The 14,749-nt window shown below is 41.7% G+C and overlaps 1 protein-coding gene across 3 annotated transcripts in view; it reads left to right on the top strand.

The window, feature by feature from the left end:
• The window catches only part of fat1a (FAT atypical cadherin 1a), a 77,253-nt gene that overhangs the window by 50,576 nt on the left and 11,928 nt on the right, over positions 1-14,749 (top strand). For all 3 annotated transcript variants that reach the window (XM_042427813.1, XM_042427804.1, XM_042427796.1), the window contains exons 10-17: positions 271-4,344; positions 4,999-5,195; positions 5,340-5,493; positions 6,859-7,092; positions 9,966-10,352; positions 11,537-11,751; positions 13,058-13,195; positions 13,427-13,570. In XM_042427813.1, the coding sequence (XP_042283747.1) occupies positions 271-4,344; positions 4,999-5,195; positions 5,340-5,493; positions 6,859-7,092; positions 9,966-10,352; positions 11,537-11,751; positions 13,058-13,195; positions 13,427-13,570 (5,543 nt within the window). The remainder of the gene's footprint in view (positions 1-270; positions 4,345-4,998; positions 5,196-5,339; positions 5,494-6,858; positions 7,093-9,965; positions 10,353-11,536; positions 11,752-13,057; positions 13,196-13,426; positions 13,571-14,749) is intronic.

Below are 14,749 nucleotides of genomic sequence, written 5' to 3'. Positions count from 1 at the left end.
ACCTAATGTAATTGAATTGTAGCTTGCTTTGTTTGGATTCAAATGGAGGGCTTTGGATGACTGGCCTGAAATGGATCTGATGTTGAGTGGGGAAAAAGTGACATTACAAATCCTAAACATCTTCGTGATACAACATGTGGCAAAATTAAGTTTTTCACCATACATGTTACGTTGTTTATAATTGCCAGCCACATTGCAAAAGTAAGAATGAAGAATATTTTTTGAGTAGAAACAAAAATATATTTTTCTTTTGTCTTCTGTTTCTTGCAGGAAATGTTGCAAACTCATTTGCCATCGATCCTGTCCTCGGGACAATTACAGTAGCCAAAGAGCTTGATCGCAGCAGCAAGACCCTGTTCGAACTCACTGTTAAGGCATCTGATAAAGGAATATCTTCACTGTCGACTACAGCCACTGTACACATTGTGGTAACAGTTTCTGACAATGCAGCCCCCAGATTCACTGAAAAGGAGTTCTCTGCAGAAGTCAGTGAATCAGTCCATCCAGGAAGTTTTGTGAGCTTGGTCACAGCTGTCAGTCAGTCATCTGTTTTCTATCAGATAAAAGATGGCAACATCAACAGTGCATTTGATATAAACCCAAACTCTGGAGTGGTTGTGACCCAGAGAGCTTTAGATTACGAGACCATCTCTCAATACAAGCTGATCATACAAGGCACCAATATGGCTGGACTCGCCAGCAACACAACACTTCTGATTCATCTGAAGGATGAAAATGACAATGCACCAATCTTTCTCCAGGGGGAATTCAAAGGAGTAATCAGTGAGTCTGCCTCCATCAACAGTGTTGTTCTGACCCATGAAAATACTCCTTTTGTCATCCGTGCCTCTGATGCTGATTGTGACCGGAACGCCATGCTCATCTATCAGATTGTAGAACCTTTTGCTCATAACTATTTTGCCATTGACTCTAGCACCGGCGCTATCAGAATCACAACAGCTTTGGATTATGAACAGAGGAGTATTTTCCGCTTCACAGTCCAGGTCCATGATCTAGGAATGCCACGGCTGTTTGCAGAGACAGCAGCCAACGTGACCATTGAAGTAATTGATGTTAATGACTGTTCACCAGTTTTCAGCCAAGAACTGTACGAGACAACCATCGTAGTGCCAACATATAAAGGGGTGGAAGTCATTAAAGTGAATGCTACAGACTTAGACTCTGGACCTAACTCCAAACTTCTCTTTTCCATATCTGAGGGTAACATTGGTGATAAATTTAAAATGGATCCAGTCACAGGTATAATCTCTATTCAGAATGTCACACAACTGAGGAGCAGATATGAATTGAAAGTTAGGGTTTCGGATGGTAGATTTGCCACTGTTGCCACAGTAAAGATAAATGTAAAGGAAAACAAGGAGAGCAAGTTGAAGTTCACCAGAGAGTCTTACAAAGCCTTTGTCCAAGAAAACTCTTCTGAGAAGAAAACACTAGCGGTCATTGCTGCTGTTGGGAACCAGGTGAATGAGCCTTTGTTTTACAAAATTTTGAACCCTGACAGCCGGTTTGAAATCAGCCGCACATCTGGGGTAATCTCAACCACTGGAATTCCATTTGATCGTGAAGCACAGGACACATTTGATATTGTTGTTGAAGTCACCAGGGAGGACAAATCTGAAGACGGGGCTCATGTTCTCGTAACTGTGACAGTGGAAGACGTGAATGACAACAAACCTATGTTTGTGAACCTTCCGTATCACGCCCTGGTCCAGATGGACGCAGAGGAAGGCCAAGTCATCCGACAGGTCACAGCAGTGGACAAAGACCTGGGCCGGAATGCAGATATCCATTATTACCTAAAGGAACATCAGGGGCACTTTCAAATCAGTCCCTCTGGTGAAATCACCCTCAAAAAGAAGTTTGAGAAAAAGTCTCTCGATACTGACCTTGTCATCGTTGTTATGGCTAAGGATAATGGGGAGCCAGCACTCTCAGCAGAAGTAGAAGTGCCAATAACAGTGGTGAACAAAGCAATGCCTGTGTTTGAGAAGCCTTTTTACAGCATTGAAATCCCTGAAAATATTCAGTTGCACACACCTGTGCTTCATGTGCAGGCCAATGATTCTGAAGGCCCTCGAATCGTTTACACTATTTCTGAGGGAGATCCCTTTAAACAGTTCTCAATTGATTTCAACACAGGTGTTATTCATGTGATTCAGCCTCTGGACTTTGAGACACATCCTGCATATAAATTAAATGTAAGAGCCACAGATTCTCTTACCGGAGCACACTCTGAAGTATTTGTAGATATCATACTGGAAGATGTAAATGATAATGCCCCTGTGTTCCTGTCAAAGGCCTTCTATGCCAATATTTCTGAGGCCTCTGTCATTGGTACATCAGTTTTGCAGGTTGATGCCAAAGATTCTGATACTGGTAATAACCAAGAAGTATTCTTTCAGTTGGTTGAGGAGAAGGGGAAGAGTTCAGATTATTTCACCATTGACCGTGACACAGGAGTAATCTCTACAGCTCAAGTACTTGATCATGAAGAAGTTCAACAGCACAAGTTGAAGGTTCGCGTTGTAGACGGAGGAGTTCCAGCCCTCTCTAGTGATGTCATTGTGACAATAGATGTCACTGACCTGAATGACAATGCTCCAACATTTACAGAGCACACTTACAAAACTACCATCAGTGAATTAGCCCCACGTGGACACTTCATCACCCAAGTCCAGGCATCTGATGCTGATAGCTCAGACTCAAATAAGTTGAAGTTCTCCATCATATCGGGAAATGAGGATCAGAATTTTGCCATTGACAAACACACAGGCGCCATTGTGATTTCCAACCACCGTAGGCCACATATGCAGCCTCTGTACAACCTCAATGTGTCAGTATCAGACAGTGTATTCAGAAGCTCGGCCCTTGTCATGGTAACAGTTATTGGTGCCAATTTCCACAACCCAACCTTCTCTCAGGTGGACTATGTGGTAGAGCTTGTTGAAAACTCACCTGTTGGTACCTTGGTAGCTGAAGCAAAAGCAACAGATGAAGATGAAGGCATTTATGGGCAGATAACATACCGGATTGTCAATGACTTTGCAAAAGACAAGTTCTCTGTCAATGAAAATGGAGAGATTTTCACTCTCGAGAGTCTTGACCGTGAGAATACCATTGAAAAGGTCATTCCTATTTCTCTCATAGCTAAAGACGGAGGTGGAAAAGTAGGTTTTTGTATTGTCAATGTCATTTTAACAGATGTCAACGACAATGCCCCACAATTCAGGGCAGTTGAATATAAAGCCACTATTGCATCAGACGTCCCAAGGGGGACCTCTGTAGTTAAAATTGCTGCTTCAGACATGGATGAGGGAAGCAATGCTGACATAGAATATTCAATTGAAGCAGATGTTGAAAATGTGGCAGAGAACTTTGAAATCCACCCTACCTCTGGGGTCATTGTTACCAAAGAGAGTCTCATTGGACTTGAAAGTGAGCTCTATGCATTCTTTGTTAGGGCAAAGGATACTGGGAATCCACCCAAATATTCTGTTGTACAGGTTTACATTAGGATTGTTGCACCAGAAACACCAATTCCCAAATTCGCTGAACCATATTACCGTTATACAATTGCTGAAGACCTTCCCATTGGCACAGAGATCGATGTGATTCAGGCAGAGAGTGAACATCCAGTCTTATACAGCCTTGTGAAGGGCAACACTCCTGAGAGCAATGAAGATGAGGTGTTTGTTGTAGACAGAGACACCGGAGCCTTGAAGCTTCAGAAAAGCCTCGACCATGAGACTACCAAATGGTACCAACTCACGTTGCTTGCTCAAAGCAAACATGAGAACTATGAGGTAGTTTCATCTGTGAATATAAACATCCAAGTGAAAGATCTTAATGACAACAACCCTGTGTTTGATTCGGATCCTTATGAGGCTGTCATTGTGGAAAACCTCCCAAGTGGGGCTCAAGTAATCCAAGTCAAAGCCACCGACCAAGACTCTGGAACCAATGGCCATGTCATTTACAGCCTTGACCCCAAGCAGAACTCACAGGAGATCTCGGAGCTCTTTGCTGTTAATAGTGAAACTGGATGGGTGACCACCTTAAAAGAGTTAGACCGTGAAAAGATTAACAAATATATAATCACAGTCATAGCCACAGACCAAGGGGATAAAGTCCAACATGTGACTGGCACCAGAGTGGAGGTAACAGTCGCAGATGTGAATGACAACCCACCCCGCTTCACTGCAGAGATCTACAAAGGCACAGTCAGTGAAGATGACCCTCCTCCCAGCGGGGTGATCGCTATCCTCAGCACCACGGACGATGACTCCGAGGACATCAATAAACAAGTGAACTACTTCATCACAGGTGGGCGTTTATTATTTTGCGAAACAGATAATTAGTAAGCCCAGAGAGTTTACTCCCTACTCCTTTGTGTAACAGTTTTTCATAAACAGAGCTTAAGGGGGATTATCCGTTTATGGCACTTAATATGATGATAATATCTCATCTTTGAAACATTACACAGTCCTATTATCTGTTAGGAGTCTGAGTTATCGCCTAATCTGCTGAAGCTCAAGGCAAATATTTAGGTCATCATAATACAGAAATGTATAATTATCTGAATAATGCTTTGAAATAGACTGGGGAAAAATACTTCCTCTGGTGCTAATTAACAAGTGTGAATTAACTATGCCAAGTCTGGAAATATCAGGAGAAATCAGAAACTACCACTATCATGAGTTCATGAACGTTTTGTGTTGTTTCTTGGTGTGCAGAGTTGCTTGTGTACCAAACGTATTTGATTAAGAAATAAGGATGTGATTTGTGAAGTAGTGATGAATACTTGAATGGTGATTTCAGTAATTATTTATTAATATTTATTGGAATCAACATTAAAATTGAGGACAGATCCCTATCCTTGTATCCTTTTTAATGACTTGGGGTGCTTCCTGCTTGAAAGCAAGAGTTCTGAGCTGTTGATCATTCCAATGTGATATATTTCTTTTTAATGCCAAACAGGAGGGGACCCACTCGGCCAATTTGCCATTGAACACATTCAGAATGAATGGAAGGTCTCTGTCAGGAAGCCCTTGGACCGTGAGGAGAAAGACAATTATCTCCTTAACATCACTGCCAGTGATGGCATCTTCACTGCCAAAGCTATTGTGGAGGTCAAGGTGCTGGATGCCAATGACAACAGCCCTGTTTGTGAAAAGGTATAGTCAGTTAGTTTCACCACTGTGTTGTAATTTCAGCACTTTGTTTCATTTGTGTGTGCCAGCTATTCCACAATATTCATATTCTTCCTGTTATTCACTTTTCTCTCCCATTTTTCTCTTCTTACTCCATCCATCTCCCAGTCCTTATATAGCGAGAGCGTCCCAGAGGACTCCCCTGCCGGCAGGCTCATCTTACAGGTCTCAGCCACAGATGCTGACATTCGCTCAAACGCTCAAATCTCTTATGAGCTCCAGGGAGTTGGATCAGAATTGTTCATCATTGACTCTGATACAGGTGTGTATCTGTGTGGTAACAGGCATGCGTGCAAATGCTTTTGTGTATGAAGAAGAGTACTGATTGTGTGGTCAGTGTCAAATCATGATCCGAAATAGATAGTAGTATATTTTATATGGATAATACATTAGCTTTTTCTTTCTTTTTGAAGTCTTTAGTATCCACAGTCATTGAGTTAGATTACGTTCCAGCTGTGTTGTAGGTTATTCAGAATATTAGAAAGCAGTATGTGGGACACTAGTGTCAAAGTCTCTAATGAAACTCTGTTGGCCTTCTGCTTCGAGCCATAAAATCAAAAAGGCTTGATCTTCAGCTCAGCATGACAATAGTCTTGTATTCCACACTCTGGAGATTTGAGTATTGTGATCCCTCTGCAAAGTGTTTCTTTATTTGTGTTTCTGTACATGTGCAAATCATTAACAGCTATGAAGGGGGCAGGCAAGTTTTCTCGTGCACAATTGGTATTTACTTATATGTTTTTGAAAGAGCCGAGAACATTTCCCTGCAGGGCAACTGAATGACCCTCAGTGGCACTGAAATACAGAGATGCACACTTAAATTGAATTTATGACTGCTATACTTCTTGCCTGTAAACAGTTTCTTCTCGGAGACCCTCTAAATCAGAGTCTCTATCTGGCTGCAAGGATGAAAAAGGGGAAAAGAAATAACAACAATGCTAGTTAATCACCACTAACCTGTTTTTAAAAATAAATGCAAAGTAAAAGCATGAAAGGACAAAACAAACTAAGACAGTAGATTTTAACTGACACCAACTTACCGACACCGAGGCAAACAACGAGGCAACAATGCCATCCATCTTTCTTTTGGCAATCCTCAATATTGAGTCTCTAGCAGCAGTGCTACTGTTATGGAGAGGGGATGTTATTTTTTTCAGTGCAGACAAGTAGGATTATTGCATATGAGGACCGCCAAGAGGCTCTGGAGTTTTCCAGAGAGGTTGTGGTAATGTTGGCTGCCTCACATCCCAGGACACTTCCAAGCTGCTCTTAGCTGCCAACTCTGATGTTTTCCTTCAGCTCCGCACTCTCTTTGCCGTTCTGTCTCTCTGCTCGTGCTTCAATTACTTATTTAGTCCCCTCTTTTCTCTCTTGAAAGCCATTAGTGGTTTGGATGCTTTTTACTGGTTAGTAGACAGTAGACAAGGGGGTTACAGTGCTTCAGAGTATAAATAGTTTGTCCTCGTCTACATAAATTCAATCTCTTGATTAGTTGCTTACATGGAGTTTGAGTGTTAAAGGCTTTTTTGTTGTTCTTTGGATAGCAAGTGACATTCTTCTTGTCCCTGAAGAGTGTAAGTCTGCGTGTTTGTGTGTTTTTCTAAAAAATGTTCTGTCTCACCCTCAGGGGAGCTGAAAACCTTGCAGCCCCTCGACCGAGAGGAGCAAGACGAACACAGGTTCAAAGTGCGGGCAGTGGACGGAGGAGGGCGGTACTGCGAGGCTGACATCCACATCACTGTGGAAGACGCCAATGACAACGCGCCTCAGTTCTCAGCTGATCCATACACCTTTACAGTCTTCGAGAACACAGAGATGGGCACATTTGTGGCAAAACTGCTGGCAAATGATATCGACGTTGGTGAGGAATTTTTCTTCTCAGACACAATTTTTGCATGACCTTGTTCTCCCTGCAAGAAATTGTATTACTCTCCATTTAGAATTATTTAAGTTTAAAAAGAAACTTTTGTTTTCACTTCTGAATCATATTATCATAGTGACCATCAGCACAGCTGGATCAGCTCTTCCGCATTTGTTTTACTTTCTGTTTCAGCTGAGTTTGCTTATGCCAGCTCGGAAAAACATTTTATTCATATATTTAGATGCAGCTGATTACCTGTGGACAAGCTTTCTGTTCTCTGATTATTAATCCGTATGATAGGGTTCCTAAAATCCTAATATAATTGCATTCTTCCTGTTTAGAGGGTTCTTTTGTAAATATTTAGGTGTTGTATATTAGGTGAAGTTTTGAGAAGAATTTTGTTTTAGATAAATTTTGGAAACATTGAAAGCTCTCAGATAAATGTGTTCTAGCTCCTGCTGAGGCAATAGAAATTGTGAGACAATAAGCTCAAAAATGCCTATACATTATGCTTAAATTACTCAAGGTAAGATTAAAATAGTATGCACATGTGAGTCAAGCTTAGACCTTTAAAGGTGTTTTTAGCATGACAGTATATGCATATGTATCTTGGCTCAATGCTGACTCACAATGTAAAGGCTATTATCCTTTCATTATGCAACTGCATTATACTAAATTGGAAGAGGGAGGGATAATAAATGTGGAATTTCATGAATGATCAACCCCTCAAATTAAAAGCTCCATTACACTCTAATGAAATTCTTCTCTCTTCAAGCTGAATCCTCAAAAGGGCTGATTGCAATTTTCCATTTGCCTGGTGCAAAGCCACAGGGCCACATATTTATCTCAAACGTCTTCACCTTTCACCAAGCATTGTCAAACACCGAGAAGCTCACATATGAATAAGACCGAGAACTTGAACCATGCAGTTTAACAGTCATTTAAACCCCTTGAGACTTTATCCAGGAAGCTGTTGGACCTGCCATTCCAGATTACACCTTTAGTTTAGTGGAGCAGTACATTCTATCTTGAAGAACCATTTCGGTCTGTTCACTGCCTGACAATCGACGCCCTCTCTTTCGATTTCCCTCTTTTTCAGTCCCTCGTTTTGGGTGGACTGACAGCTTGACAGAAGAAAGGGATGCTAGAATTGGGTCCCTTGGACAGAAATGTTAAATGGTGAAAGGAAAGAGAAGACATTTCTTCCCCGAGGCTTTGCTGGCACAAAATTTGTTTCAGTTGTTTGTTTTTTTTGTTTTTTTTTATCAAGGATAAGGGTACTTGAAGGAGGGGTGGGTAAAAAAGGTGCCCCCTGCAGTTTAGCCAGGGGCAATAATTATTTAGAGTTATACTGAGTAAAAGTAAAAAAGGATTTGATTAGTATTTCACTCACATACATGGATATCGCACACATCGATGTGCATAACTCTAGAGTTCTTTTTTCGTGTGTTTGTCTAGCACTGTTTGATTTAGATGCAAGCTTGAAGCACAAATGGAAAGTCCATTGCAACATGCAGTGTGTACGAGAGAAATAGGCGTTGTAGCTTTGACCCAGTTCACTCAGGCTTCAGTCAACTGTCTTTGCAGCCAACCATCAAAATGTGAAGCTTAATGTAACCCTCCTCCTAAGAGAAAAGGGTTGCTTTATCTTCCATCGATATTTGACTCTGTCTATCTCTGCGTGGACTCATTCTTGGCACTGGCTGCCGTGTGCCACAGTCTCTATGATCTGCCTGCCCATTTGGCTGGAAGATGTTTGATACTTACCCACATGGCTGCTCCTCAGTTCATCCTGCTGTTACAATCTCTGAGAGGCAGCACTTATCAGTGTGGAATGGTTATGAAGCAGACAGACAAACAGACCCAGACTGGTGCCCTTGATCTGTGATAAACTAAAGTTATGCGAGAACACATTCCTTCTCTAATTCTGCTTTGTCCTCTATCATTCTGCCCATATCCGAGCGTCTCTCTTTGCCCTCTGCTCTGCCGTTATTTTCCTCATTCGATTTTGCATGTTGCTCCACTGTTCAATTTACTTTGTGCTAGATTCATACATGTTCTTGACTGTCTTGCCAACACCGTGAAGAAAAAATATGTCTTAAAGTAACAGCTGCCCACAGAACAAAATCTGTGTGTGTTGCTGTGCAGTTAGTGTGTTTGAATTTAGCACACACATTTTCATGAATACAGGTGCTGTACAACATTTTCTTTAATATCGAACATTTCGGGCATTGGATTTAGATGAGCATAAAAATCATAAACATATATGTATGAGACTATATAGCCAATTGTGATTCAGCGTAATTCACTTAACCACCATTAAGGAATTGTTTCAAGAATGATCAGACCAAATGAAAGTGATGGGAGACAATATAAGCAAGGCTCTCCACGGTAGTCTCTCCAGCATGATAATGAGATCCACGGAGGATGGGGGCACTTACCTGATAAATGGGAATATAATAGCATATTCCAAATGGGGGCCACCTGCAGAAAGGCATTATGATTATTATTGTGATCTGTCTCTGTCTCGTTGCTGGGAGCGTCTTGCTAGTGGGAGGACATGAGTTATGAGGATGGCATGGATTGGACGTTTACAGCTCCTGTTTATCGGAGGCTGTGTGAAAGATGGATGTTTTGGAGTGAGAATAGAGGGTGATGATTTGAATCATTCAAGAATCAATACATCAATATAAGAATCAATATGCTTGTTTACGCCCTGTACTTAAAAGAATCTTTCTGTTGATGGGGCTATCAGTCTTATTGGGGATGAGAACATCTTCAGTCAGACAATCGGATAGGTTGAGATGTCACTTCATTACAAACAAGATGTAGGTTGCAAAAACCACTGAATTGTCCTTTTTCTGTCATTCCAGGTCTCAACAGCGACCTCCTCTACACACTGGTCGATTCTGCAGACGGATTTTTCTCCATTGATGAGCATACCGGTGTAATAAGCCTGGAACGTCCACTGGATCGCGAGGTGCAGGCAGTATATGAGCTGAAGGCTCGCGTCAGTGACCAGGGATCGCCTCGTCTCTCCTCACTGTGCCAGGTGGTGGTCTCTGTCCTGGACATCAATGACAATCCGCCAGTGTTTGAGCACCGTGAATATACAGCCACCGTGTCTGAGGACGTGGCCGTGGGCACTCAAGTGCTCAGAGTGCAGGCAGCCAGCCGCGACACAGAGGCTAACGGAGAGATCTCTTACAGCATCATCAGCGGGAACGAGCATGGCATGTTCAGCGTTGACCCACGCACTGGTATGTGGTAGCATGGAATGGAATACTTTTCTTTTCCTGAGCTCTTAGCTTTTTCATTATTGGTGGTTTAACATTAAAAATTTCAGTACTGCTTCTAATTCAATTAAATTTCATATTGAATTCCAAAAAAAATCTTGATGACTTTAACAAATTAAAACCCATTTTCCTATCGCCACCACAGGGCTTAAAAGTACCCAGTGGGGTTTTTGACCAGTAGTTGTACTACGGAGCAATGTTTTTCAAGTGGGTCACGGTTTTGTTTATATTATGCCCACACATGAGGAAGCACATTCCTGCTCCAGGTGTCTCACTATACCACTGACTGCTAGCAAGCAGTGGGTGTAAACAATGCACAACTTACAATATGAAAAAAATAGCTTAGTAAATGTTTTATGTGGAAGGAAATATATTCACCGGGTTTGTTAGGTGCAAAAGGTCTGTCGACAAGAAAACCTTATAACCTTACACCTTTAAATGTGACATTAAACAGCAGGAGGCCCATCGGCTGTGCTGAATATGGTTGCCTACACAGTCTGCATTCCTCTCTCAACAGTGATTATGGCATGATGCTTGATTGCCATGTCAACTCACTACCAAACCAATTGCAGTATCAGCAAGTAAGCCACCTCACCCAATGTGAGGACATTTGCAAATTAAAACATTTGTAAATTAAAACATACCACAAACTGTGTTCACCCATCACTGAATGTCACTTTAATTTCAAAAACAACACCCTGCTTTCTGTCAGACTGGGCTGTGATTGGCTAGTTGCATCACTGAAATGCAACTCCGAAGAAAAAGAAAACAGCGTACTGTTCTGTTGTCCAGCCGCAAGCAGTAACTCAAGTCAAAGCGGCTGAGCCAAGCATGAATTTCAAATGAGAGTCAATTACAATCTGACTTGCAGTTTGTGGTGCATTTCAGCTGTAAATGTCTACATTTAGTGTTATAAAGCAATTGACAAAATTTATTAGGAAAAAAAGGAATTACTTACAGTAGATTACCCCTCTGCAAAAACGCTGCAAGCACAATACATAAAAATTAAAAAGACAGTAATTGTCATGACATAAATTTCTGGTGTACTGTGGTATCGTAATGGTATTTAGGTATTGAGATGCTATTCCAAGTTCCACAATTGTAGTCCCACAACTCTCCCTAACTTTCTGCTGGTTCTGTGTCCCCAGGTGACATCTTTGTGATTGAGCCTTTGGACTATGAGGTCTCCCATGAATACTACATCACCATAGAGGCTACAGATGGTGGCTCACCACCGCTCAGCGACATGGCCACTGTGAACATCAACCTGACTGATGTCAATGACAACAGACCCGTCTTCAGCCAGGACATCTACACAGCCGTCGTCAGTGAGGACGCTGAGTTGGGGAGGACGGTGTTGATGGTGAGAGACTGGAAAAACACAGGCAGCATCTCTTTAAGGACACGTTTACATACAGCAGGTGTTCTTGTGGGGCAATAAAACATAATTACTATAAAGTTGCATGGAGGGTGAAAGTCATTTTTCACCTCTCTCACTGAACTTTCCCCCAGCTAAATATGTCAGTTCGTTCACCCTCTCACTCAGTTGTTAATTTATTCCCTCACAGTCTTTCTCCTCCGTGCCCATTACTCACTACATACACTATCACATATCTGCACCTGTGGCAAATCACCATCTGGTGGCACAGCTAATTTAAGACCAATGCTCTTCATGCCCACTGCACTTTGCATTATCTGACACACATGCTCAAACAGTTTAATTAAAGGCATTTGACTCATTAAGCCCCTATCAAAGATGAGGCATTTTCTACCTTTTTTTATGTTAAATTTTCGCTCCGTCTATTCCTGCCCAATTCTTCCCTCCTCATCTAATAAAAGACCTCTGCTTATAGCCATTTATCGGTGTGTCTAATGTACCTGAATATGAATTATCCATCAGAAAATTAGATTTTAATACCTGCCATTGTCTCATACTTGTAAATCTTCACTGTCTGCTGATTTCCCCGGGGATCCCTTTCAATATGTGCCGGTTGGTGGGTTTTAAGACTGTGTGTGTGTGTGCGTGTGTGTGTGTGTGTGTGTGTGTGTGTGTGTGTTACAGGATGCTGAACAGGAGAAAGACTAAGTTGTATGCTACTGAATAGGGCTTTAAAACCTTTAAAGCCCCTGAAATCTTGGTTTCAAATCCAAAGTCTTTCCTTTTAATGATTAATATTCAAAACAACAATCAAAGATAAACAAAAAAAAAAAAAAACATAGTTATTGTTTATTGAGAGTTAAACACTCCAAACCTTCATCAGGACTGTGTAGGTGTGGGTTTGTCCAGTTTTGATTGACAGTGGCTGAACAACCTCTCAACTGTCATCTGATTTAGATTCAAATATTGCTCAATCTTGATTGGTGCATGGACGTACATGACATCACAATTTTCAAATTTAGTCCCACCCACTCTATGCTAGTGAGAAAAACATATAAATGTATAAATCTATCCTGTGGGGAAAAAAAAAAGATTTATTTCTAAAATGGCAGAAAAATTGTGTAGCATCCCATCACTCTTAATGAAAAGCAGATTGATAAGACAGGTTTTCAGGGCCTTTACTGTAACGTATACATTGACATTACATATGTTAAGCGGATGTGTCAAATAATTGTCATTTAAAGCCCTCTTCATGGATTGTTGTTAAAAGTGTTGTCTGATTGATTTAAAGGTCGTGGCGGAGGATGCTGACGGGCCCTCTTACGATCACGTGCGCTACTCCATCGTGGACGGTAACCAAGGCAGCCCCTTCACCATCGATCCGGTCAGAGGAGAGCTCAAAGTTGCTCGCCAGCTGGACAGAGAAAGAGTAAGAGAAACTGCAGATACAATGCTGACTGTACATATAGTTTAATCCACTGAGTAACTAATTGCACTCTATGCAGAATCCAATCAGAGTCATGTCAGGCCTAATAGGGAAGCTTGTTTACCGATCTCCACTGCATTATTGCTTACAAAAGCAACTTTGACCGTGTATGGTATTCTCTCTCTCTCTCTCTCTCTCTCTCTCTCTCTCTCTCTCTCTCTCTCTCCCTCTCAGACATCAGGGTACACTCTGATGGTGCTCGCCTCAGACAGCGGGTTGCCCCCTCTTTCCAGCAGCGCCATGATCAACATCGACATCTCGGACGTCAATGACAACCCACCCCTTTTCTCCCAGGCCAACTACAGCCTCATCATCCAGGTAAGAGGGGAAAAGGGGTCAGTGTAGAAAGCTGATTAGAGGCGGAGAGGAGGAGGAGAACAGTGGAAAGGAAGAAAAGGCCGAGGGGGAGGGGGGAATTGGGGGTTTGCAGTGGACAGAGAGAGAGAGGGATTAACAGGGAGGAATAATGGGAGACTGTGCAACCAGAATGTCAAGAAGCAAGTGGGAGGATGAAGCGAGAACAGGGGTATGAAGAGGGGAGAAAGAAGAGGGGGGGGTGAGGGAATTGAGAGACAGAGGCTGCATCTTAAGTGTAAGAATGCAGATAAGGGATGGAAGGGAAAGACTGTAAGGCAGGAGAGATGGAAAGTGGATGAAAAGCAAGATACTAAGCTTGTAATGGATGGTGGACTGGAGTGAGAAAAAATGTGTAAAAAACGAGAAGAATAAGAATTCGGGAGATACAATAAAAAGGAAATAAGGATTCCAAAGGGGAGGAGGGAAGATGATTCGTTTCCAGTTTCCCTGTCTCTGTTTATAAACCTGAAAAAGTAATTTTAGAGACACTGTGAGGCACAGCACACATTGTGCACAGATAAAGCGCTTCAGAATTTAACATTGTTTTGCCTGTGAAAAAGTCCTGACTGGCTTTCTTTTACTTACCGAAGAGCCTTGATCAAAGAAAAAAATACAGGGCATGCGCTCTACGTACCACCAGGAAAATCTTAAAGTTTTTTTGTTTTTTACAATAGAGAATAAAAGCGAGTTTAAGGTGATGCTTTAAAAGAGTCAACAGAAGAGAAAGATCTGAAGCCCCTTCAGGGACACAAAAACAAAAGACAAACTCTCTACCTTGAAACTGACATATTCCTTTTCACTGGAACGCATCACAGACCGAGCCGTGATGGACCAGCTGTTGGACAACTGACACCAGAACCAGATTAATAAAAGTAGGAGAGAATGTGCTCATATGTAGCTTTGCCCAAATCTTTGAAGGACTCAATTACGGAAGTTATTTTAACTTGAGAGAAACCGGATTTTACTATTTTAAAATGTTGTCAAATGTAACAGTATAAGATCATGTCAAGTTTCTTGTCATACAGCTTAACATGATCATGAAGACATGATCTGTCAGCAGGCCAAATTGAATGGTTATACAAATAGTACCGCATCAGTTCCCTTTTTTTTTTTCAGAAAAAAAAAAGTCCCATCAAATAT

The sequence above is a fragment of the Thunnus maccoyii genome, chromosome 2 (genome assembly GCF_910596095.1).
Source record: "Thunnus maccoyii chromosome 2, fThuMac1.1, whole genome shotgun sequence".
NCBI lineage: Eukaryota > Metazoa > Chordata > Actinopteri > Scombriformes > Scombridae > Thunnus > Thunnus maccoyii.
The sequence above is the reverse complement of the archived record's forward strand: the minus strand, read 5'-3'. Positions and strand labels throughout refer to the sequence as shown.